The sequence below is a fragment of the Chrysemys picta genome, chromosome 10 (genome assembly GCF_011386835.1).
Source record: "Chrysemys picta bellii isolate R12L10 chromosome 10, ASM1138683v2, whole genome shotgun sequence".
Taxonomy (NCBI): domain Eukaryota; kingdom Metazoa; phylum Chordata; order Testudines; family Emydidae; genus Chrysemys; species Chrysemys picta.
Genome location: NC_088800.1, coordinates 12,767,335 through 12,793,534, shown reverse-complemented (window position 1 = coordinate 12,793,534; position 26,200 = coordinate 12,767,335). Strand labels below are relative to the sequence as shown.

Genomic DNA, 26,200 nt, shown 5'->3' with positions numbered 1-26,200 from the left:
TTGCACCCTCCCAAAAACCTGCTTTGGTCAAGCTGCCATTTGAGTTTTAAAGTGTCTGTGCTGCTCTCAGACACCCTCGTGCCCCTTGTTTGGTGACTATGGGGCTTGCCTGCCCCTGCTTCCTTCTCTGTAAAATGGGGACTAACACTTCCCTTACAGATATGTTGTCAGGCTGTCTCGTAATTGCTCTGGAAATCAGAAAAGGGCTACGTATTAGAAATTCTCTGTAATGTTATGTAAGGAGGCCACAGAAGTGTAATAAAATATGTCAGTGGATCCCATGTGACCCGTGCCACAGTATCCTTAGTTTTATTGCATAGCTCACTTCCAGCCTGATTTCTAAATGTAAAGATAAAGGAAGATTTTAAAAAGGCAGGAACTTAATAATAACCGATTCCATTGTCTGTGCTGAGCACAAACCCATAGGCTGTTATCCATCTGACTGTCTGATGGAGTCCACAAAGGAATTCATTACCAGGCATAATAAATCTTTCATCAGATGGGACTCTGTCAGCCTATCACCATCTTGCACAGAGCCCATACGGTCCAGTGGGTATCTGAGAGAGAAATCTGACTAGGTGGACAGAATTTTCACTCTGGCTTTTGTTGTTCATAGGCTGGGGTTTCAGCATGGGAACCAAGTATCACTTCCACAGCTGGAGGGTATTTGTAATCATCTGTGTTCTGCCCTGTATCTCTTCATTGGTGGCACTTAAATTCATGCCGGAAAGTCCACGTTTTTTGCTAGAGGTAAGATGACTCATCTGAAAACTGTACTCCAATATCAATTAACAAAGGAGGCCTGGTCCTTGCATGTTTCTGGCTATCTCTTCACTGCCCTCTCCCCAGCTCCCTGGTCACACACCCACATGTTGGCTTGCCAGCTTCATTTAAATCTTAGAGACTCTCTGTATTAAGGTGCTAATCACATACTTTCATCGTATCACTTTTTAATGTTGACATCTGCATTGAACAACAAGCAAAATGCAGACTCCTGGGATTCATAAACCCATTAAAGGGTTTGCGTACCTGATTAAAACACAAGCATGTACCCTTTGGAAATGTAATTAGTAGAGCTGGGCAGGAAGAGGAGTGAAGGGCAAGAAACAGGAGCAGGATAAAATATGTGGGGAGTTGGATCTCAGACCCAGCAGGGGAAGTGCACTACTCACACAGCTGAAGGGACAGCATTTAATTATTTATTATCACCTTGCACTTATTGTACATAGTACCGTTCACCTGAGGCTCTCAAAGCAGCTGACATACATGGCTTAAACCTCAGACCCCACCGCAATGTATGTAAGTATTATTTATTCCCATTTTATAGATGGAACAACTGAGGCACATCAACTTGCCCAAGGTTACACAGCAAGTCATTAGCAGAGCTGGGCAGAGAACTACGTCTCCTGACGTACGCTCTGCTTATCCTGGAGACAACACTTTGCCTAACTCCCACCTCCCAAATAATAATTACAGAGTGGTTTCCTTCTTCTACCACAAAACTACTGCACAGTCAGCAAATATAAACCTTGATGGTTCAGCCTTCTGCCCTCTGCTTCTCCCTCCTCAACACACGATGCGGCACAGCCCTGCTCCATTACACCTGGGCCTCCAGAGCTGGTCCCTGTGTCAATTTTAAAACCACATGACTGGAGACCATAGTATTTAATGGCTGACTTGAGATGTTCTTCCCTTGGTGTTTCCAGATAGGTAAACATGATGAAGCCTGGATGATTCTCAAGCAAGTTCATGATACCAACATGCGGGCCAAGGGGGAGCCGGAGAGGGTGTTTACGGTGAGTGTGGTTTCCTTCTGGAAAGCAGTTAGTTCTACTGTGGTAAAGGGGTCACTGGCACATGGGAGTCTTCATATGCCAGGTGTTGGTTTGGAATCTGCTTTAGTAGGCACCAGAGCTGCCTTATTCTCCCCCCTGTGGTTTCCAGTTTCTCCGACACTATGTGACCTCCAGCAGCCAGGAGGGAGAATGGGAGAAGATAAGGACTGCACACTTCAGGCCATACACAAGCCTTGTTTTGCTGTGCTCAATCCCAGGAAAGTCGATGGGAGTTGTATATGCATGGGGATAAAGCACAGTGGATAGCCCAGCAGGTTTCCAATTATACTCAGACATCTAATTGCTCTGTTCTAGGAGCAAAGTAAATGAGAGGGACATTACTCATGTGGGAAATCCGGACGACTCCTTTCTCCATTCCAGCTTCTAATCAAACTCTGATTAAGCTCCATGTACTTCCTAATGAGCTTCCCAAACCCCATCTGCCTGGTAGCCAGCCTTTAATCTCTCTGAAGGAAAGTGAGGTGAATGATTATTACTCACTAGGCCAATGCTCAGAGTGAAAAATTTGAACTGGACAGAGTCTAATTTAGTGAGTTTAGAGAAGGCGTGTGGTGGGGTTAATTGTAAATCGCAGTGAGGGTGTTGTAAACAGTGAGTGCATCGGCTAGGAAATGCTCCTTGAATTAGGTTATGTCAGAGAAGGCACATACCCTTAAAGGAAGGAGGGAGGGAAGAAAAATGTGGCTGCAGAATTCAGCTTTATGGTGCAAAAAGCCCGATTAACTGGAAAAAGGAGTTATGGAAGAACACTGTCCATAATGAATGAGCCCATCAATAATACAAGAGATTAATTTACTGTACCTCCAAGTGGGCTAAGACTCCAAGGTCAGAAAATGGGCTTAATGAGCCTGAGCTATTTCCAGGGCACAAGCTATTTGACTGCTGTGAAAAGAAAGAAAGAAAGAAAGAAAGAAAGAAAGAAAGAAAGAAAGAAAGAAAGAAAGAAACTTGGCTGCTCCTGTAAAACTGGGATGGTCAGTTATGCTGCAGATCTATAAGCTGTGGCAAACAGGACCCTGCATGTTTCAGATGCTCTCCCCTCTGCTGCATGCCCCTTATTAAGGAGCTGTCCCCACCTCTCACCTTTAATATACATCAGCAGCCTCAATGCACACCAGCTTCTCTCCTACTTGCACTGGGATAAGCCGGGCACATTCGTATTGTAATGTGAGACTGACCATCCTCGAGGATTTAGGGCCCCCTGTTCCAATGCTGCTCCTGGATTAAAACCATGTATTGTCTGTCGCTCCTGTGTCAAATCCACGTGTACCTGCTCCTGCATCTGATGATCGTAAAGGCATCTGCTCCTGTTAGGACTCAGTCTGTCAAACTATACTGCACTCATGAACACTTATTATTCCAGCTAATGATGTCCTATTTGCCATGTGTCATAATGGGTTGAAACATTGTACTTCAGATCTGGAGTTTGGCTGTTGAATCAAGAATTACTGAAACCTCCTGGCACAGACAGACAATGAGCTCTCCTTGCCTTGTACTTTCCACGTGAAGTTGTATTTTGCTAATTGGCAGCAGGAGTCAGTCAGTCATGCACCAGCTGTTACTGGGACAATTCCCAGATCTGACATTTAAACAGTTCCAGTCAGGAGAACATAGACACTATCTTATCGAGCTGGGTGAATCATTCATACTGAATGAATTATTCAGTGAATTTCACCTCTTTTTCTGCATGTGAACAGATTGTGATTTTCTTGAATATGTTCTTTACTCAAAATTATTCACCAAATACTTTCTGTGACTGATTCCTAGGTTATAACCCATTCACGAGCACTTACTTACAAGTATTCAATATTCAAAATTCAGGCTATTTTGACTGGACAAATTAGTCATATGGTATGTTTCTATTCCCTGATTGGATGAGTTTTCTGATGCAAACATACACATTTATGCACTCAGAATTGACTTTCCACAAATGTTCTTCCATTGGCACTTAAAATTTACTGTGTTAGAGAATGCTTTTGCCAGTTGCATTTGAGAAAAGAGAACATGAAAGCAGTTGAAGCAAGTTTATTTAAAACTGTATTAACTATTCATTGAAAATTTTAAGCAGTAATTATCAGCTCTAATTACCGGGCAGATTCTTAAAGACATCAAGATCACATAGTGTATGTGTGTTAGCTTAACGTGTTGAGTGTTAGAATTACATTTTATTATCAATCTAATAAATGAAGGTTTGAGGTTGATGTGAAAAATTTGAAATGTGTTACAGAGAGAGAGATTTTTAGCCCATGAGAAAAACTCAGTATCCAATGGCAACACATCAAGAAAAGATAGCAGGTGAAAATTCTGTGGCAAACATCAGAGAAGATTGCTGTGCAGGAGGCAGAGAAGGGATTGTGCTGAAAACGGAGAAATGATTGAATCCATCCAGGGTCAATTGCTGAAACTTTGGTTTGCGTTTTTCAGGTCGCCCACATCAAAACTCCAAAGCAAATAGATGAGTTTATTGAAATCCAGAGCTCAACAGGGGCATGGTACCAGCGCTGGTTGGTCAGATTCACGACCACATTAAAACAGGTATGGAGCATGAGGACCATCCCACAAGAGATGTATTGAGATTCTGATTCATATTCACAACATCCCTCGGGTTACTATGTAGGATAAATGGGCCTGGGCTCTGGTAGCATTTGCTATACTTCCCCCACCCCCTATCCTCACCCTGTCTCTTCTTAACCCAAGCCACCAATGAGTTCCTGAACGGATATGCTGTATATGGCTAAAGGAAGACCTCAGGGTCAGACCACAGCATACAAGTATCTGATTTCCCTTCCACTTGCACGAACAGAGATGCTCTGCTGGCCAAACCTAACAGAGAATACCATCCCCAGTGAATGAATTAAAATTCTATCTGCTTAATGTTGTTGCTTGCTAAGGCTGAGTCTCCAGGATTATAATATAAACATTTTGGCCAGCTACGGATTTCACACCTGCCGTTCTACTGCCCACCACAACTGCCCAGAAATTCACAGCAGCTGTGGGGTTAAACCTAGATTCTTAGGCTCCAAAAGCAAAAGCTCCTGTCACTTGAAGTAAAGAAGAATCTCCCTTGGTTGTTAGCAGTCTAGATTCTATGAAACACAATTAAGCAGCTCCAGATTCATTTAGTGGAGGGCAGTGTCACACGTACACACTAGCCAGCTCATTACAGATATGCTTATACTGAAGGATACTGGAGCAAAGCTTCATGAACATTGTCCCCTCAGGTCCTCATACGTATCTCGTGAAACATAGTTTGGAACAAACACTGGGATCTAAGCAGATCATCCACCTTCCCTAAATGAGCTCTCTTCACTGTTAATATTAAATTCCTGACCTGCCCAGAAATGAATCTTTCAAGATCTCTGCTAGGATTTCTCTGTGACTGACCCCTTCCTGTGGATTTGTAGATCTGGGACAACCTGTTGTATTGCTTGACAGCCCAGTACAAGATGAATACACTGATTCTGGCTATGGTTTGGTTTTCAATGGCCTTTAGGTAAGTCACTTCTCTAACTTTCTCAAGAAACAGTAGCCATCGAGGGCTTAGTTGTTGCAGTCAGGGTCCATCTACAATGAAGTGTGCTCTGAGTTTTTGTGGGATTAACTGTGCATATGAATAAATTATTATGAAAATCAAATTTTGCCCCCTTGATCCTATTTTAAGGAGACAGAGCCCATGAAAAACTAGGCCAGGGGTCGGCAACGTTCGGCACGCGGCTCGCCAGGGTAAGCACCCTGGCGGGCCGGGCCAGTTTTATTTACCTGCTGACGCCGCCAATGGGGCAAGCGATGTGCTGGCCGCGGCTTCTTGCCGCCCCCATTGGCCCGGAACGGCAAACCGCGGCCAGTGGGGGCCACGATCGGCCGAACCTGCTGCGTCAGCAGGTAAATAAAACTGGCCTGGCCCGCAAGGGTGCTTACCCTGGCAAGCCGCGTGCCGAACGTTGCCGACCCCTGAACTAGGCCATGGTCTGCTAAGTATCTATGTTTTACTCAGTCATCCAACTGCCCATAACAGAGAGTTTAGTATACCTTGAACAAACCAGGCCTTGGGGAAGACGGGTTAGTACTGCATGGCTCAGTAGTCTTATATGGAGCCTTTCACTTCTAGGTCCCTCGTCTGAATCCTGTCTATATTAGTAGTGTCGAAAAGTAATTGCTACCAGCTGGCTGGCTATTCATTGGTCTGTGTCAACTAAGTGGGTGGATTTCAGTCCACTTAAGAACAAATAAGTGTCCACGCTAGGGACACCACTCCCTGATCTGGTGATAAAGATGAGCAAATAGTTCAGGAGTCGGCAACCTTTGGCACGTGGCTCGCCAGGGTAAGCACCCTGGCAGTCCGGGCCTGTTTGTTTACCTGCCGCGTCTGCAGGTTTGGCCGATCGCGGCTCCCACTGGCCGCGGTTCGCCGCTCCAGGCCAATGGGAGCTGCGGGAAGCAGCGTGGGCCGAGGGATGTGCTGGCCACGGCTTCTCGCAGCCCTCACTGGTCTGGAGCGGCGAACTGCAGCCACTGGGAGCCGCGATCGGCCGAACCTGCAGACACAGCAGGTAAACAAACCGGCCCGGCCCACCAGGGTACTTACCCTGGCGAGCCGCATGCCAAAGGTTGCCGACCCCTGAAATAGTTTATAACAAAAAATGCTTTGTCCTTTTCTGTTCATAGAACATCTATGAATGGATCATGGCTTTCTTGAATACAACCATGATTCAAAAGTATTAGAAAAAGTGTTAGATGATTTTCCTAAGCTCTGTGGCATGTACTATGCTGTTTAATTAGTCACATACAGCACATGGTCTAGTTTCTGATCCTTGTGCAGATGAATGTAACTTACGGTTGGGCTTCTGGTGTGAATGCTCGTGGGAAGTGAATTTACAATCTCTTTTACAGCGAATTAGGGAATGTGTGGTTTACCTTTGCTTTCCACAAGGAGCCATGCTAATGCAACTTGATTGCACTTGCTCCAGAAAGTGAACGCAAAAGAACCACAGACACGAAAAAGTGAATTTGGTAACAAAATTGGAATTCAATGTATATAGAATATTTTTACTGTATTTACCCATCTCTGGTTGGCACCAATGGTGCCTTCTTCATTGGCAACCTCAACTGATCATTCAAGGGCTGAGTATCAGAGGGGTAGCCGTGTTAGTCTGAATCTGTAAAAAGCAACAGAGGGTCCTGTGGCACCTTTAAGACTAACAGAAGTATTGGGAGCATAAGCTTTCATGGGTAAGAACCTCACTTCTTCAGATGCAAGTGAAGAAGTGAGGTTCTTACCCATGAAAGCTTATGCTCCCAATACTTCTGTTAGTCTTAAAGGTGCCACAGGACCCTCTTTTGCTTTATTCAAGGGCTGAGAATTCCCTAGAGACTGAACTACTGCTTGTCACTTAAGGCAGTTGGTCCCTCCAAGGCAGGTTTTGCCATTGCCCATGACATTCCTGTGCTGTGGATAAATGGAAGACTTCGCTCTCCAGTCTGTCAATCTGACACTTTCCCCCAGCATTAAATTTACCTGAAAGCATTGACAGAGAACCAAAAATTAGAGCTGCTTAGAAGTCAGATATTGTGCAGGGCCAACACCAAAATATGTGTAAACCTTATCTGAACATGCCCCTTTCCTCTCCTTTACTGCAGTTACTATGGCCTTACTGTCTGGTTCCCTGACATGATCCGATATCTCCAGAATGAGGAGTATGACTCCCGACTCAAAACCTTCAATCGGGAACATGTAACGCACTTCACCATAAACTTCACACTGGAAAACCAGATCCATAGGAATGGGGTATTTGTCAATATTAAGTAAGTGAACGTGACCTGATTTCCTTTATATCTGAGGGATGAGGGCATATGGTTCAATAAAACATGGCACATATCATTTCTAGAGAAAGAGCTGAAATTTTCAAGCATTTGAATGCTCCCCAGGCTTTACCTCATACTAGTAAGGAGTAGCAGTGGATTGGACATTCTAGATCAGGGATCGGCAACTTTTGGCCCATGGCCCACCAGGGAAAGCCCGTGGCGGGCTAGGCCGGTTTGTTTACCTGCAGTGTCTGCAAGTTCAGCTGATCGCTGCTCCCACTGGCCGTGGTTCGCTGCTCCGGGCCAATGGGGGCTGTGGGAAGCGGCGCGGGTCAAGGGATGTACTGGCCACCCTTCCCGCAGCCTCCATTGGCCTGGAGCGGGGAACTGCAGCCAGTGGGAGCCATGATCAGCCGAACCTGTGGACGCTGCAGGTAAACAAACCGGCCCAGCCCACCAGGGGCTTTCCCTGATGGGCTGCATGCCAAAGGTTGCTGATCCCTGTTCTAAATCATTACCAGTCTGGGAATGCCGGTGATCACCATTCATGACTCTCTGAAGTTTTAGAATACAGCCAGTTTTTCAAACTAATTAGACAGGCAAATGCTGCAACTGCATGTGCAAATTGGGTACTTACCTGGGCAAGCATGTTTACTGTTTGTACACACAGTTACCTGATTTAAGCATGCAGTTACAATAACTGCATGCAGAAATTAGACATGCATTTCTACTCAAAACACATACCTAACTTGTTTGAAATCTTGGCCATTAAGTTGCCATTCCGTAGCAAGGCAGTCTAGCATTTAGTGGTAGTGTATAAATATGGCCCTCAGTATCAGGTGTGTCATATGGTCCCTTTCATGTCATGTTGCCAGCTTCCTAGGAAATCTAATTGCTCTTCAATTAGAAGTGGGGGGAGGGATAGCTCAGTGGTTTGAGCATTGGCCTGCTAAACCTAGGGTTGTGAGTTCAATCCTTGAGGGGGCCACTTAGGGATCTGGGGCAAAAATCAGTACTTAGTCCTGCTAGTGAAGGCAGGGGGCTGGACTCGATGACCTTTCAAGGTCCCTTCCAGTTCTAGGAGATAGGATATCTCCATTAATAAATAAATAATAAAAAAATTCAGGCTGGGGCCAGTCTAAATGAAGATTTAGGGCCAGGCAGAGAGGAATGATAGTCCAGTGGTTAATGTTCTATCCTGGGACCTGTGAGACCCAAGTTAAATTCCCTGATCTGCCACAGACTTCCCATATAACCTGGGGTGAGTCACTTAATCTCTCTCTGTCTCAGTTCCCTATCTGTACAATGGGAGCAATAGCACTGCCCTACCTCTTGAGATGATGTGAAGATAAATCCATTAAAAGGTTGTGAGGTGCCCTTGAGGGCCATAGAAGTACCTCAGATAGATTGTGTCAGGTCCTACTTATGCCACCTGTAATTGCCATGCTTATAGTATTTCTGCCAGTGGTGCATATGGTCTGATTCCTTGGATACACTCCTGGGGAGACACGGTGCCACAAAGGGTATGGCGAGGGATGAGGAAGAGGTGGGCCCATGATCCTATCTCAATTCTCTACCATCAGGCTGGCAGCAACAAGGACGTGCATAAGCACTTCTGGTCTGAAAACACACGCGTATGGATTTGAAACTCACTTTCTATGAATCCTCATGCCTGTGACATCTGTTTTCAGCATATATGTTTTGCCAGTTGAACTTAGTCATTTGAGAAAGATAAACCCCAAGCCCCCAGTAAAGCCATGCACACAGCCAATGCAACATTATGTAAATTAAGAGTGGAAAGGATATTTGTAGGAACCATCTTTTTGCATTTTTGCATTATTCACCCAGCTAGCCATAACCCTCGTTCTGTGGGAAACACCACGTGCAAACCCATGGAGCATCAAGAGATCATGTGCTCTTTCTACTCTGCTCTCTCTCCACCCCACCCCATTTATCCACACCTACAGTCCTAAAGAAGTGTATTTGAAGAATTCCTTTCCCAGAATTCTTCTCCTACCAGTCTCACATGTCCTCATGATGGGACCTTCTTATCTGGGACCAGTGCATGTGGAATCAGAGCATGTGGAATTGCTCTCCTGGGCCTCTTTGGAGCCAGAGGTGGCTTTCTTCTCTTTCCTTAGGACACACTGACATCTAGTGGTCCTGGGCAAGAAAGATTTGTTTTCTTTTTAAATATACTTTCCACTTCTGCTTCCTGAAAGCAAACACTTCTGTGCTCGCTTAAAGCTATTATTTACCATGGCCACCATTCTGCACCATCACAGTCAACGTGAGCTTTGCCACTGACTTTGTATCTGTCTCACAAACTTCTCCCACACCCACCCTTGCCAACTCAAAACAAAATATATTGGCCAGATCCTTAGTTAATGCTTTGAAGTCAATGGAGCTATGCCGATTTACACCAGCTGAGGATCTGTCCCTATGTAACTGTCAAGACATGTATCCGTCATCATTGTGATTAGTTTGTATGTGGTATCTCTTTTCCCTACCCTGGGTCTAGTTTTTCTTTTTGGTCTTTCTGGTTTGAAAGCTCTTTGGGGCTAGTGTCTTCTTCTGCATCTGTACAGCATGGAGAATGTATTGGGCACTACCACAATATAAACAATGAAAATGATGGGGGGGCTGTGATGGGGCAGTGTGCCACACCCCTGCCTTTGTCACAAACACAGACTGCTCTGAGACCTTCTTGCTTGTAAATGCCACTGTATAGTTTATTTTCAGTGTTTCAATCCCTCCACCATACACCTTTACACGCTGTATCTCAACTTTCTAACTCCTTCTCCAAAGGCCGGGAAGATAAGGTGACTCTACTTCGAGGACCCCCTTTGTTGGGCTCTTGTAGCTTTCTGGTTGGTTGGTTTCTCTCTCCCATTTTCTCTTCCTCCCACAAGCACTCCTTCCCGTGCCCTTTTGTACAGCTTCCCTGTTAATGGCTAATTGGCTCATTGACTCACTAGCTCCAATCTGACCTGGTAATCAGGTACACCTTTGTCCAATTAGGCCTTTTCTAGAGGAACCTAATTAGTACAAACAGTGACCAGGGTGCTGGCTCAAGTGCTAGCCCTCAGCACTCTGTTACAGGGACCATGTCCCCTGTCTAAATGGAAATTCACCCATCGCCTTCTAGGTGTTACTCACATAGTTCCAAATAGACTTAGACTCTCTAAAATTTCTGGGAGGAATACATTATGGACTCAGAGTCACCATCCTACAATCACATTTTATTTTACTCCTAGTAGTTGAAAACTACATGGCATTCCCTATCGCTATTGTCCATTTCCATTTGTCAAACATTGGTTTGGGATACGTCCATGTGTTTCTGATGGAGCTTGACATCAGTGTGGCCTTTTTATGGCTGCTTCTTGTTGATGCCCAATCATCCTGGGTGAGACCACTACTGCAGTAGGATGCAAGCCCTCCTCTTCCCGCCCCAAAATCCAACCTAACCGGAAGTGTGTTCGGTGGTTAAAGTGCTAGGACTCCTGTCTCGGCCACTGAGTAACTACATGACCTTGGATAAATCACTTCATTCCCTTTTGCCTTCCAACTCCTCCAGCTTCCCTCTATTTAAAGTGGAGATAATGTTGACTGACACTGCAGTGATGCTGTTGTGAAGCTTTGTTAATGGATGTCTGTAATGTGTTTCGGATGAAACATGCTACAGAAAGACCAGTTGATAGATTCATAGACTTTAAGGCCAGAAGGGACCATCATGATCATCTAGTCTGACCTCTTACACATTGCAGGCCACAGAACCTCACCCACCCCACTCCTGTAAAAGACCCGTAACCTCTGGCTGAGTTACTGAAGTCCTAAAATCATGATTTAAAGACTTCAAGTTACAGAGAATCCACCATTTACACTAGTTTAAACCTGCAAGTGACCTGTGCTCCATGCTGCAGAAGAAGATGACCCCCCCGCCCAGGATCTCTTCCTATCTGATCTGGGGGAAAATTCCTTCCTGACCTCAAATATGACAACCAGTTAGACCTGAGCAGGTGGGCAAGACCCAACAGCCAGAAACTTGGGAAAGAATTATCTGTAATAACTCAGAGCCCTCCCCATCTGGTGTCCCATCACCGGCCATTGGAGAGATTTGCCATTAGCAGTTGCAGATCGGCTACATGTAGGCAGTCCCACCATACCAGCCCCTCCACAAACTTATCAAGCTCAGTCTTGAAGCCAGTTAGGTTTTTTGCACCCACTACTCTTTTTGGAAGGCTGTTCCAGAACTTCACTCCTCTGATGGAGGAATCAAAATGGTTATCGGTCTGGTCCATGGGAACTTACAACAAAACCCTGGGCAGATCCAAGGCTGTTCGGTAGCACAAAGAATTCCTTTAGACTATAATACAATAGAGTGTCTTTTGGATCTGGCCAAAGAAAGTAAATAGACTACACCCCAAATACCCCCCATCCCACAATCTTTTTTGTTTGTAAACTACTATGTGGACACCGTTGTTGTATGTGAACTCTCAATGCAAAATTCTAATATAGGATATGGCCCAAGGATGAATGTGTGTGTGTGTGCATGTATGTGCGTGTCAGTACAGGTATTAAATGTTCTTCCCTTTCAGCCCTCCCTGCATGTTGTTTTGCATTCCTGGTCCTGCTTTTCATCTGTACAGGGCGATGCTCTTCAGCGTTTGTGAAAGGAAATAAGCTTCATTTCCCATCTGCTGTAACCTGGCAAGTTTCAGCCACAGTTAATAGAGTCAGGTATTCCTTGATAGCACTTGGGAATAGCTTCCGGACGATTATCTCCCCACTGGGGAGCAGCCAGACACTGGCTGGCAGGATTGGGACAGTGTCTTGGTGAAGGGACTGGGAGCTTGATCGTGCAAAGGGCTGATTATTCAGATGAGGTGCTGAATGTCCTCAGCGCCTCTTGACTTCAGCCGGCATCAGGGGCACTCGGCACCTTACAGGATTGAACTCTGGGTGGGGATGTGACCAGACATTCATCTCTTTGGAGTGAAAGGAGCCGTCAGCCATGTTATTAACGGTTAGCCCAGTCCCTGTTTGGTTCTTTCCTAGTGCAGTAACTCACTCAGAAGTTCTCAGACTGTGTTTCAGCACGGCCTGCATCGCATCCTGGTATGACTTATGGCTCCATTTTCCCATCAGCCCTTGGCAGTGAGTTAAAACCCCCCTGGAGGCCATGCAACTGCTTTATAACTCCTTTAAAGAGGAATGTTCAGAAATCAAACTGCAGGGAGAGGGCTCTTTAAAGGTCTTGGAGAGTAAATGCCTCACAGGCTAATACTGTGCAAATGCAAATCAGCCTCAGTTTTGCTGTAACCTCCGAGACCTTCTTTATGGAACATAGGGCTTGATTAGTCTTCATGTAATTTTTGAGCACTAATAATGTCTGTTTGAGGCCTTTGTTGAGACGTGTGTAGCATTAATTTAGTGGAGTAAAAACATCAAACTAGCATCTCTTGCAAAAGTTCAACTAAATGAAGGTTCTGGATCTTTGTTCAAAGCCTTTTATCTAGTGCCTGCCCTGGTCTCATTAACCTGGACAATAAAACTTGCACTTTCCTACACACACTTTTTTACAACTTCAAAGCGCTTCCTACATATTAACGAATAAATTTTGAGATACTGTAGGTAAGTAAGGGTAGTGTCACCCATCTAAGAAGTGGGTAGCAGATGTCAGGGCCTTGCAGGTTGGCTTCCCATGCGAGGAGAAAATCAGCAATGTGGAGCCTGAATATATTCTTAGTTTAAATTGTTTTATTTACACTACACACAGTAGTCCTTGAACAGAGGCAGTCACAAACAACATGCGGTGAATCTCTTCTTCCAAAAATCTAAGCCCAGCTCCAACGCCTCATTCCCAGGAAGCAATTCTGCTTGAAGAATTGACTCTAATTGGAGAAATCAAGGCAAGGAGAAAACTTGATTGCTGTTTGCAACAGCTCCACAGAAAGAAATTACATCACCACACTAACAACAATGCTGCTTTTCTTCCAGAAATGTACAGTGCTCGAACACTAAGGAAAAGAACTCTGGAAACAATATGTAACAGCGCCATCTGTTGATTCCCTCCATCATATTGTACAGATGGTGAAAATAAGGCACAGAGATGTTATCCAAGGCCACAGAGAGAAACAGTGGCAGAGATGGGACTGGAAATTAGGTGTTTGTGCCTCTGAGACCTCATGCTTAGCCCAATAGATCCAATGGCCTCTGATAAAGGATATTTTTTATTGGCAAGGGGATAGGAGGAAGAATGGGGACAAGAGGCTCTGCCCAGGGACAGAGAGAGTGCTATGCATTACTGTTGAGTGATACGTTCTCCAGCTGATCCAGGAGCAGTATTGACAGGAGCTGTATCCAGTCCTCGTTGGCTGAAAGGGTGGATTGGTTTGATGTGAGGACTCTGAGGAGCGAAGCAGGTGCAGGGAATCCTAGATGACCTGTGTCTACTAAAACAACCCGTTTCTTGCATTCACACAACACCTTTCCTCAGGAACCCCAGAATCCACCATTGCCACTCTGTGCGACCACATCATTTACACGTTAGGAGGTTATGGGAATGGTCACTGAGCGCTTTGTGCTTACTCACTGCTGCTTGGGTGGGGCTTCTTTTCCTGCCCTGCAGGTTTGCTAAGATGAAATTCAAAGATGTGACTTTTGAGGACATGCTGTTTGAGGAATGCTATTTTGAAGATGTGACATCCACCGAGACCGTCTTCAAAAACTGCACCATTTTAGCCACTGTCTTCTATAACACTGGTAAGGGGATTCCTGGCTTGGTCTAGCCCAGAAGTGGGCAAACTATAGCCCGCGGGCCACATCTGGCCCGCAACACCCTCCTGCCCGGCCCCAAGCTCCTGGCCCGGGAGGCTACCCCCGGCCCCTCCCCTGCTGTTCCCCCTCCCCTGCAGCCTCACCTTGCCGCGCTGCCAGCACAATGCTCTGGGCGGCAGGGCTGCGAGCTCCTGGGTTAGCACAGCTGAAGAGTCCAGCCTGACCTGGTGCTCTGTGCTGCGCGGTGGCGCCGGAGTGGCCAGCCACCAGTGCTCCAGGCAGCGTGGTAAGGGAGCAGGGAGTAGGGGGGTTGGACAGAGGACAGGAGAGTTCAGGAGGGTGGCCAGGGGGCGGGGATGTGGATAGGGGTCAGGGCAGTCAGAGGGCGGGGAACAGGGGTGTTGAATGGGGGTAGGGGTTCTGGGGGAGCAGTCAGGAATAAGTGGAGGGGTTGGATGGAGCGGCGGGGGGCAGTCAGGGGCAGGGGTTCTGGAGGCAGTCAGGGGACAGGGAGAAGGGGTGGTTGGATGGGGCAGGGGTCCCGGGGGGGGCCGTCAGGAATAAGAGGGGGGGTTGGATGGGCTGGCGGGGGGCAGTCAGGGGCAGGGGTTACGGAGGCAATCAGGGGACAGGGAGAAGGGGTGGTTGGATGGGGCAGGGGTCCTGGGGGGGGCCGTCAGGGAACAGGGGGGTTGGATGGGGCAGGAGTCCCGGGGGGGGGGGGGGGGGCAGATAAGCGGTGGGGCCCGGGCCACGACCTCCTCCCCTAACCAGCCCTCCATACAATTTCCAAAACCCGATGCACCCCCAGGCCAAAAAGTTTGCCCGCCCCTGGTCTAGGCTGTGGAACAATGTGCATGTCTGATTTGTGGTGAACGGTTTGTAGTGGGGCTATAGAAATGTGTGTGTTGTGCTGTGACAGTGATCAGGGAATAAGAAGGGGGAAGTCAAACAAGAGACCAATTGTGGTGTTAGCTCTATGACTATGGTGAACTTCTGTAGAACCAGGTCTACATGCTACACTTGCCTTAAAATGTAAGGTGAACTAGAATTTTCCCATCTTTCCAGACCTGAGCTTACCAGTCCATGCACATATGTGTCTGAGTCACAAAATTTACATTGAGATCAGGATTTTGCCAGCGATTAAGACTGCTCCCATCTGCAGCTTCCGTCTCATCTTTAGTTTCAGGTAACACTTGGTGAGGGACTTAGGGCAGATCAGACAGCTGTATTCCCAGCCTTCCTTAATTGCACTGCTTATGGTGTCATTGACGGTTGCAGCAGAAACCCAGAAAAAATGAATTCAGACCTTGGCAAGTTAAAGTAACAGAAGAACTGATTCAACAAGTTTGGCTTAAAATAGTCATTTTTCAGCCCATATCCAGCTTCTGGTTTGGGATCTCAAGCAGCTTAACTAATTTAATTCATTCATTTATTAATTTTGAAAGAGCTTTTCACTTCCCCTTTAACTGAAAATAAACCACTGGACGATGAAAATTGCAGCCTGCAGCACCAGCTCCTGGGCTATTGCTCATCACTGGTTGAAATGCCCATCAATTAGGGCCAAATTATGGCTGCTCCGGCAGGGGTGCATTAAAATGGTGCTCCTCTTCCCTTTAGTGCAGAAGGCAGGCATAATGCTGTAGCCAGCACTCCCCAGGCACTGGAGGGTAGGGAGATGATCGACACTGAAGAAGCCAGATGAGGCAGTTTGGGTGTATGTATACGACCCCGTTCCCTGCATATCAGTTAATGCAAGGAGGTGCACAGGCTTATATCTGTTCTATGTGTGTTGCACACAGTGGCCTTTCACATAGTATGCCTGCGTCTGGCTACTCAGGCATAATGCCGCCAGCTACCTCCACTCAGGCAGGGAACACCTTTCTAATCCGGTGTGCCTCCATCGAAACCGAGCTCCGAGAATGTACCCTTATTCCCAGCTGCTGTTGCTGCTACACGGAGGGTCCAATCTTTGCCTCTTGCCTTCTCAGATCTTTATGAAGACAAATTCATCGAGTGCAGGTTTATAAACGTCACCTTCCTGGACCAGAAGGAGGGATGTCACCTGGACTTCGAGCAGGAAAACGACTTCCTAATTTATCTCGTCAGTTTCCTGGGTAGTTTGTCCGTGTTGCCTGGCAACATCATCTCAGCACTGCTCATGGACAAAATAGGAAGGATAAAGATGATTGGTGAGTGAAGGTGATGGTCAACTGACACATCAACAGCTGGGTGCGTGGATGACCCAGGGCATAATAAAGGGATATTGTGAATACAAAGGTCTCTCTGTTTCTGTGCGCACAAATGAAAAATGGTCCGGCTAAGCATGCGATGAGTCACTCCAATACCAAATAAAGCAGAGGAGTCGATGGTTCAGTGGGTAGGGCACTAGATGAGGACTCAGGGCATCTGGGTCCTATTTCATAGATTCCTAGATTCTAAGGCCAGAAGGGACCATTGTGATCATCTAGTTGGACCTCCTGTGTTACACAGGCCATAGAAACGTATGGCTCTGCAACTGACCCACTGTAATAACGTGCACAGGTCACTCCCCCTCTCTGTGCATCTCTACTCCCACCTTTTATGTATTTTGTTTATTTAGACTGTCAGCTCTTCATGGCAAGGGTTGTCTCTCACTCTGGGTTTGTCCAGTACCTATAGGACACAATAGGGCTCTGGTCTTAGTTGGGACCTCTAGGCATGGTTGTGTTGATGGTGATGCTGATGCCTGTATCATCCTTTGTGGTAGAGAAGAGACATAGCTCATTAGTAATTGATATAAAAAGAGATTCTTTACTATGGCTGTTGGACACAGAGAGATCCTATAATTCTCGCTCAGGGCCTCAAGCTCCCAAATTGAATAAACTCAGATTGTGCCTAAATCCTGGCCTGGATTACTGATTATGCTACATGCTGATAAAAGTGTCACCTTCTTGTCTTGCGGGACTAAATCCTCATTTTATGTGACTGTGACGCATATACAAGGATTTTCTGAGGTTGTTTCACAAAGTGGCCAGGTAACTCATCTAGTCCCAGTATAGCTTCACGGCACAGTGGGATGGCGACACCAAACTGTATCAACGTCAAAGTGAATTCAGAGTTCTTGTAATGGACATGCCCAACCAAACCAAAAGTGTCCTATGGAAAAATTGGGATAGCTGGCAAATGTTAGAGCTAAATAAAAATCAGAATTTCCTTACTGCAGAAAATTCTGATTGTTCAACATTTCTTTTCATCCCAAAGTGGGACAAAAGGTTAAACTATTGAAACTTTTCACAGAATGAAAAGTTCTGAAAAAAATTCAATTTGGAAAAAAAACACCACATTTTGTTTTGGCATTTTTGATCAAAACAAAACATTTTGATATGCCCAAGCTGAAATATTTCATTGTGGTTTGTTGAACTGATCCAAAATACTTCATTTCCAATCAGTTCAACATTAAACTGCATTTCCCTGTAATGGTACATGGCTTCATGAGAGCTTTAGTTCAGGTTGCCTGAAGCCCCTATTATCCCCCATGGGCTATGCTCCCTGACCAACATCTCCTATGATATACCCCAAGTTATGCGACTCTCATGATGCACCACGTCACTTAGTCAGAGGAATGTGTTGCATTGTGGGAGATGTAGTCTGGCCAGCCCATAGGAAAGAAAGGGGACCCAAACTATGATTCCCATGAGGCAACGTGCCACAATAAGGAAATTCAGTTTTATGTTGAACTGACCTAAAATGAAACATTTAGTGTCAGTTCAACAGTTCAAAATATTTTGATTCAGTCAAACTGACCCAAAACAAAATACTTGCTTTTGGTTTTCCTGACAGGAAATAGAAACATTGGAAAATCATCCCAAGGGGAAATTCCCAGCTAGCTCTTGCAAATATTAACAGTGTAGACCCTAGATCAGTGAGCCTGAATTGAGGCTAATGAACCATGAATGTTCTCACTTTCTCCCTTGGGCTTGTGCATAAAATGTGTCAGGCAGTCGAATAACATCTTAACTGTATAAAGCACTTGGGGTATCCCTTAATTATAGACGGCAAATTAATCCTGAGACTACGGATGAGCCAGGTGATTTGAATGCAATATACCAGCCCTAACGCCTCACCCAAAACTCAAACCATTTTTCAGCTTCAGCAACCTTCAGACAACTCTTCCCATTCACCGATGTTCATGTTTACTTGCTTCAGCTCGTCCTGGGTCCAGCTGCAATACCACACGAGAGAGCCCACGTTTGTGGTATCTGCAGGGTGAGACTATTGGTGACATCAGCCTAGTACCAGGAGATTTCCAACCTGTTTCCTGGCCCCAATGAGCTAGACAGAATCATTTGGATGCTGAGTTGAATCTTGTGGAGACCACTCCTCTCTAGGGAGAAAATCCATCATCTGAAGACTCTTCTTATTAATGGTGGATTTGGCTGCCCGGAGATGCCAAGAGAATGATGCCAAGTGTTTTCTCCTTACTTCCCTGGCAGGTGGCTCAATGCTGATTTCTGCAGTGTGCTGCTTCTTTCTGTTCTTTGGCAATAGTGAGTCTGCGATGATTGGCTTGCAGTGTCTGTTCTGCGGGGCCAGCATTGCTGCCTGGAATGCCCTGGACGTGATCACCGTGGAGCTCTATCCCACCAGTAAACGGTAACTATGCTGAGAATATTCTTCTCTTTGATTTTTATTCTCTGACTTCAGGCACAGCCACTCTCATCTTAAGAGCCCATTACTGAGTTAAAACATATGTGATGGAAGGTTTTTTTTTAAATAAATCTCACGGGTCCTACTGTTCCTGTGTATACTTTTGATCTGCACAGGTATTCAGAAGTAGAAGTGGGCAAACAACTGATTTTTTGGTTTGGTGGCAGTTCTGGGAGGAAAAAAGAATCAGAAAACCCCCAAACAGTTTGGGTCTAAATGAATCTAAAGATATTCAGAACTGGGAGTGAATCAAAGAAAAGTCCATTTGGGGTCTGTTCTGGGGGAGGCAGGGAGGAGTTGAAAGTGGGTCTCCTATATCTCTGGTAAGTGCCCTATTCACTGGGCTAAAGGTGATGTGGAGATGCAGATTAGGGGAGTGGTAGTAGCAACACCACCTCCTCTTCCTCTGGCCATTTTGTGAATGGCCAAAACGATTTGTGTCAAGTTCACAAATATTTTCCAGTTGATCCAAACTGCATTTTCTATCCAATAAACTGTTTTCTGAAAAACTTCGCCCAGCTCTATTCTACATGTAATATAACTTGCGTACATGAATTTGCACAGGCAAGCGTAAATTACGCACAGACAGAACTTGTATAGGAAGACTCTGTCAATTGCAGGTATGTGATTAGAGGACAGGTTGAAGCCCCTTTGGAAATGTGTCCTCCAATCTCTTGTCACGGTGTACCACTCCTGGTTATTTTAGCTTCCAGTTCTTGCAGACAACCCATAAAGATGTGGATGTGGAAATGAGGCACCGTATTCAGGTTTCAGGAGTGAGTTTTTGAGAGAAGAGGATAGTGACAAGTCTCTTCTGCCCTTTTCAATCTATTGATGACAGCTGTAAGGGTGGTACTGGGATTGCGCTGGGACAGCACCGGGCTCAGCTGCTGGGTGAATCAGGGTGTGGGGGAGACTCTGTGACTCTCCAGCCACCACCCACTCTAACCAGCACTTGGAGTGACTTTGACAAGCTCTAGAGGAAGCTGTGTTCATGGCTTTATGTCCACAACAAAACATTATCCATGACATGAACTCAGTGCTTAATTTGTAATGAACGAGGTGCCAGCACTCAAGCAATTAGGTGCCGGGACTCAAGCAACTTTTTTACTTTCATAAGTAATGCAGCAAGTCCAGAGGTGCCGGGGCTCTGAACTGCCAAGCCCAGAGGTGTTGGGGCTCTGAACTGCCAAGCCCAGAGGTGCCGGGGCTCGAACTACCAAGCCGAGAGGTGTCGGCACAAATTGTGGGGCACAAATTAAGCACTCCACGAAGTCCAAGAGATGGTGGTGTGGAAATAAATAAGGCCTGCCAAATACACCCTGCCTTTGCCCTCCCAGAAAGCTCAGGGGCATTCATTCAGTCTGGCTCCAGTTACTTGCTGGGAGCATAGACTCCGCATATCAGATCAGACTGTTGGTCTACTCAGCCTGCCATCCTGACGCCAGCAGTGGCCAGTATGTGATTTTTCAAAGGAAATTGGACACTCCACGACATGCACCTGAGCAAATGTTCAAGTCTGCACTTGTGGGGATGGGGAAATTCTTTGTTGACAATTGCAGGCGAACAGCATGTGCTCTGATGCATGAGGTTTCATTAACTTCCATAGCTCAAATCAGGCTTCATTTAGAGCTTAACCATTATCACACTGGATGCCGGCAGTCATCCTATAATTAGAATAGGAGCTGCTAGTATTAGAGGACTCATGCAATGACCCAACTCTCCTTTAGCGATGGAGGAACCAACCAAATAACCCGCAATCCTGTCTGACTCCTAATCATCACTTTCTGCTCTTCCTCTCCTGCAGATCAACAGCCTTCGGCATCCTCAACGGTCTCTGCAAGTTTGGTGCCATCCTGGGGAACTCTATCTTTGCTTCCTTTGTCGGGATAACCAAAGTGGTTCCCATCCTTCTGGCCTCCTCTGTGCTGGTTGCGGGAGGCCTGCTAGCCCTGAGGCTACCAGAGACTCGAGAACAGGTCCTGATGTGAGCAATTGGGCAGCAGGGAAATGAAGAAGAGCTACAAAAAAGAGCCATGTCTAGAAAAATTAAAATGTCCATTTATCCTTTGCTGCTGATACCTCAGCTATTGGGAGCGGGGGGAACAACCCCTAATTTAAGATCACCTCCCATCCATGATTGGCTCTTTGCAACCAGGGTACATACACACTGCAGAACTTTGCTCATTTGCTTTAGATCCAACCCACGCTGGGGAGAGACTGAGGATCTGTCCTTCCCGGGTATGCATGGGCATAACTGACACAAAATATTAACAGCAGCATTGTGTGTGCAGGCATCAAAGGGGAGAACAGATTCAAACCCTTATATGCCCTGGGTGAGTTGCAAGAAAACATCTGCATTTCCGAGCTGTTTCAGGCAATTAGCACAAGCTGTCCTGGCTTGCAAAAGAACTGGAAGATAGTTAACAAACCAACTCTGCTGAGGCTAGGTCTAGCTTTGGGGTCAAGATTTCCAAAAATGACTAGTGATATGGAATATCTTGATTTTGGGGGGCCCAAGTTGAGACACCTTTCAGGGGCCTGATTTTTTAGAAGGTAAGTGCTCAGTGCTGTCTGAAAATCAGACCCCTTTATATTATCTCTAGTTGGGCACCAAGAATCACTAGTCATGTTCTTGATCTGGGATATTTTTTAAATAAAAATATATCCTATTTCAATTTCTAATTTTAAATCTCTATATTGTTCTCATCAAGAAGAATCTAAAACTAAAACAAAACTAAAACCAAGTCCCACTAATCCAAGACATCCAGAGCAATCCCTAGGAAGAGACATGTCATTCTTGTCCAGTCAACAGTTCTTTAATGGTGTTGATTTTAGGATATTTCTATAATAGGGATTTTTTTCTGCCTAGTTCTGTTTAAGAGAAATTGGCATGATGTTGGGGATTCTGCAAACCAAATGTGTATATATTATGCAGTGTAAATAGGGGACAATTTTTGTTTAAAGTCTAGAGTATGGTAACTACTAGAATTTACCAGCATTTTAGCCATATTAGTTAAGGAAAATGATGTTTGAGTTTCCTATAGATTTGGGTCTTATTGAAGCACTGTAAGCACAATTACTGTATTTATAGCCTTGTAACCTGATGTCTAGAGAATGCACTTAGCAAACTTTCATTGTACAGTACATTTAATTGTCTGATAAGTGGAATAATTAAGTTTTAAATCCTGTAAAGATCGTTCTTGGAATTCCTATATTCCTCATGATATGACTTTGGCTTTGCCACACAACTAGACACAAAGTGATACTTTACAGTAGAATCTCAGAGTTACAAACTGACTGGTCAATCACATACCTCATTTGGAACCGGAAGTACGCGATAAGACAGCAGAGACAAAAAAAATGCAACTACTGTACAGTACAATACTGTTGTTAAACGTAAACTATTAAAAAAAGGGGAAAGTTTAAAAAAGAGATTTGATGAGGTAAGGGTATGTTTCATTGAAATTAAGATGGTTAAAAGCAGCATTTTTTATTCTGCGTAGTAAAGTTTCAAAGCTGTATTAAGTCAACGTTCAGTTGTAAACGTTTGAAAGGACAACATAATGTTGTGTTCAGAGTTATGAACAATGTCCGTTCCCGAGGTGTTCGTAACTCTGAGGTTCTACTATGCATGTTCAGTTGCATTTTTGGATATATTTTTTGGAAGCAAGAATGAAAGGCAAAAAAATAAACCATCTTCCACTGCTCTTGACAATATAGATAATGCTAATCAGACCATTAGCAGGCACAGAGGCTGGCTGATATCTAATGGGAACCGATGAGTGACGGGAAATTTGTGTCACTATGACAGTTGGTGACATAAAAAGCTGTTTGGTACTATTGCCACTGTCGGGTTTGATGGAGAAGTGGTACAGTGCAAAGGAAAACCAAGGTTCCCATATGTGCTTTTAAAAATCACTGGTTCACAGTAAAAATCCACAGGGATTTCCCATTTACACAACACTGCGGAAATGAAATGAGTTATAATGGCACAGTTACCATGCAATGATGCATCTTACTACTAGGGAAGATCACTAATTTGGCTAACAGATCACTAGAAACTCACATGCTGATTGGATTCTGGAGTTATGTGGATCACTTGCTCTTTCTTTCTCCTTTTTTCCTCATCCACCCACTGCTCTGTCCATGTGCTCCCTCTCCTCTTTCATGACCTTCAAAAGCCATATTGATCTCCCCAGCTGGGTTCCCTGCCTTTAAGGATAGGAAAGAGGCCACTCTGAATCCCCTATACCTGGGGTTAAAGACTTTGAAGTCTAACTCCTCCGCTGCACAGAGGCAGTTATATATAAGCAGTAACTCACATTAATATTGTTCCCTAATAGCTGCGGGATTCATTCATGGCACCACTGTCAGGAGTATATTTTCTACAGTAGAAGTATACAGAGTATATGTAAATGATTGGAAGCAAATGTTTCAGTGACTCCTTGCCCCGACACTAAATCTCCATTGGGTTTCACTGTTCTGTGGTCGTCTCAAGCAAGAAAATTGCAATAAGTAATTGTGAAGCTCCCAGGTTACAACTGGCTATGGATTTTTCAGATTCAGGTTGAGGCTTATGAAAGTGACAAAATCATGAGCTGCTGTAATAGTTCTAGGCTTCTTATGCCTCCTGTCTTCAATTCATGGATAGCTTTGAGTTTGAACCCTTCTCTACTAGTCTTCAAAAGGGCTAGGTCCAGCTTTCTTTATGCACATCACACGGTCCCTCGGAAAGGCTGAAGCTAATGCTGCTATGTCCTTTTAAATATGGCAACAGTACACGGGCACCTCCTTAACCCCTTCGCTGCTGCTGAGGATTGTGTCCCAGAAAGCAGTGTTCCTATCCTTTCCCACTGCTGGAGGGATCATAGAATATCAGGATTGGAAGGGACCTCAAGAGGTCATCTAGTCCAACCCCCTGGTCAAAGCAGGACCAACACCAACTAAATCATCCCAGACAGGGCTTTGTCAAGCCTGACCTTAAATATGTACTTCAGCGCTGAAGAGATCACAGACTTTCTTGTGATTAAACCACTATCAGGGTGACTTACTCCATTTGTCCCAGTGTATTTGGGGAGAATGTTTCATGTTCTGGGCAATTGTGTTGCATGACTCTGTGATGTAGAGGTCATCTTTATTAATTTTACTAAGCATTGTTAGTCAGATAAGTGTGTAGCGGTGGGACATTCAAAAGTACTAACCTGACCCGATTGTGTTCTGCACTGATTTTGTACGACTGTAGCCACGGTGTTTATGTTGAAAAACCCATCAATTCGCTTCTCAGGAGGCAGAAACTGAGATCTTCAGTGATTAGAGATGGGGAAGTAGGAGATGGTCACTGAAACTTTAGAAGCCTTTCTTCTTCCGGGGATTAATCTTCCCCAGAGTCTGCATGGTGAAAGTTTGGATTCCAGAGGTTTGTGGGGACAAAATACTAAGCAGTAGACAGTGGGTATCAGGCTTACACTAGCCAGGGGCATCAGCTAGATGATATAATATGCCGGTTGCAACTCTAATGTCTATGAATCAATCACTCAGAGGTGCACAGGATGCATCTTGATGGATAGTACAGTCCTTGTCTGTGAACTTTGGACGAGGAGTTCACCAGCCCAGTTCTAACATGAGAGCTTAGACACACACTGCATCTGATAGCTAATATCACAGTGCTAGGGATATAACAAAGACTGTAGCATGGGGGAATAAAACCCAGCTTGTTCTTATTACAGAGATCTGTCAAATCCCTAAATACACCCTCAACACATCCCGTTTTTTGTTCACCTGCAGCCCAATTAGCTCCCTGTAAAGCTGCACCCAATCATCCAGTGATTTTATCCTCACCCTACTGCAAGGATTGGCAACCTTTGGCACGTGGCCCATCAGGGAAAGCCCCTGGCCAGTTTGTTTACCTGCAGTGTCTGCAGGTTCAGCCAATCGCAGCTCCCACTGGTGCAGGTTCGCCGTCCCAGGCCGTTTAGAGCTGTCTAAACTTGTGTTTCTCTGTAAATAATATCCAGTGTGGTACATTTAATGGAATGTTTCATGTAGATGTTCTCTCAGCTGACTCTGTATGTGTGAAATGGCCAATTCCATTTCCTTGGTTTCTTTTCTTTCTTTTTTAAAATTTTTTGGTTTGATCCGTGTCTGACTGTCACTGGAAAATGGAGTCATTGCAATGGACTTTGTTTTTGTTCTGTCACATTAAAATCTGGAAGAAATAAAACAATTCTTGCTGTGTCCATGCATCAATGTATAGCTCGCCTTCTTCTACTGGGGTTGTAGCTGCTGACCTTTCACCTCAAAAATAAGGGTCTTCATTTGATGTAGGATACCTGTATCCTCCCTGCCAATCCCAACTTGATTAAGTCTCATTCCTACCACTCTTTTGTCAGGCCTCATACTTTCTAATGTACTGTACAGAAAACCTCTCGTTTTGAAAGCAACCGATGGAGAGGGCACCCAACAAAAACAATGACCTCCAGACACAGCTAAATTGTGTCTTCTTGTAAGAAAATACCTCATAAATGAACATTTCTCTTTATAAGCCAGCCACATATCCAGGTCAATATACAACTCAGATTTTACCCAATAATCACACTGTTGCCAATCCTTTAATATCTAAAATCTAAAGGTTTATTTAAAGAAAGAAAGAAAGAAAGAAAGAAAGAATGATGAGTGTTAAAATTGGTTAAAGGAATCAGATATGTACTACAGTTGCAAAGTTCTTGGATCAGGCTTGTAGCAGTGATGGAATAAACTGCTGGCTTAAACTCTGGTTGCCTCCAAATCACTGGAATGTCCTCAGTGCCTTGGTTAGAATGCTCCCATTAGTGTAAGTCCATAGTCCAGAGGTTTGAGCAGGAAAGAGGAAAAATGGAGATATTTTCAGGGCCTTTTATAGCTTCTCTCAGGTGAAGGGAAACCCATTGTTCTCACTGTGGAAAAGTACAGGTAGCAAGATGGTGTTTGGGGTCACATGGGCAAGTCACATGTCCATGCCTGATTTCGCTTAGTCACAGCAGAAGACATTACCTATATTCCAGATGGAATGTTCACAGGAAAGTTTATTAAGT

General features: G+C 45.0%; 1 protein-coding gene across 2 annotated transcripts in view; it reads left to right on the top strand.

Annotated features, from left to right (window-relative positions):
- Nucleotides 1-25,353, top strand: part of SV2B (synaptic vesicle glycoprotein 2B) — a 108,574-nt gene extending 83,221 nt beyond the window's left edge. For both annotated transcript variants that reach the window (XM_005294869.5, XM_005294870.5), the window contains 9 exons: nucleotides 617-750; nucleotides 1,707-1,796; nucleotides 4,281-4,391; nucleotides 5,261-5,349; nucleotides 7,494-7,658; nucleotides 14,290-14,423; nucleotides 16,430-16,630; nucleotides 18,914-19,073; nucleotides 20,935-25,353. In XM_005294869.5, coding sequence (XP_005294926.2) covers nucleotides 617-750; nucleotides 1,707-1,796; nucleotides 4,281-4,391; nucleotides 5,261-5,349; nucleotides 7,494-7,658; nucleotides 14,290-14,423; nucleotides 16,430-16,630; nucleotides 18,914-19,073; nucleotides 20,935-21,118 — 1,268 coding nt within the window. In that variant the 3' untranslated portion in view covers nucleotides 21,119-25,353. The remainder of the gene's footprint in view (nucleotides 1-616; nucleotides 751-1,706; nucleotides 1,797-4,280; nucleotides 4,392-5,260; nucleotides 5,350-7,493; nucleotides 7,659-14,289; nucleotides 14,424-16,429; nucleotides 16,631-18,913; nucleotides 19,074-20,934) is intronic.
- The last annotated feature ends 847 nt before the right edge of the window (nucleotides 25,354-26,200 follow it).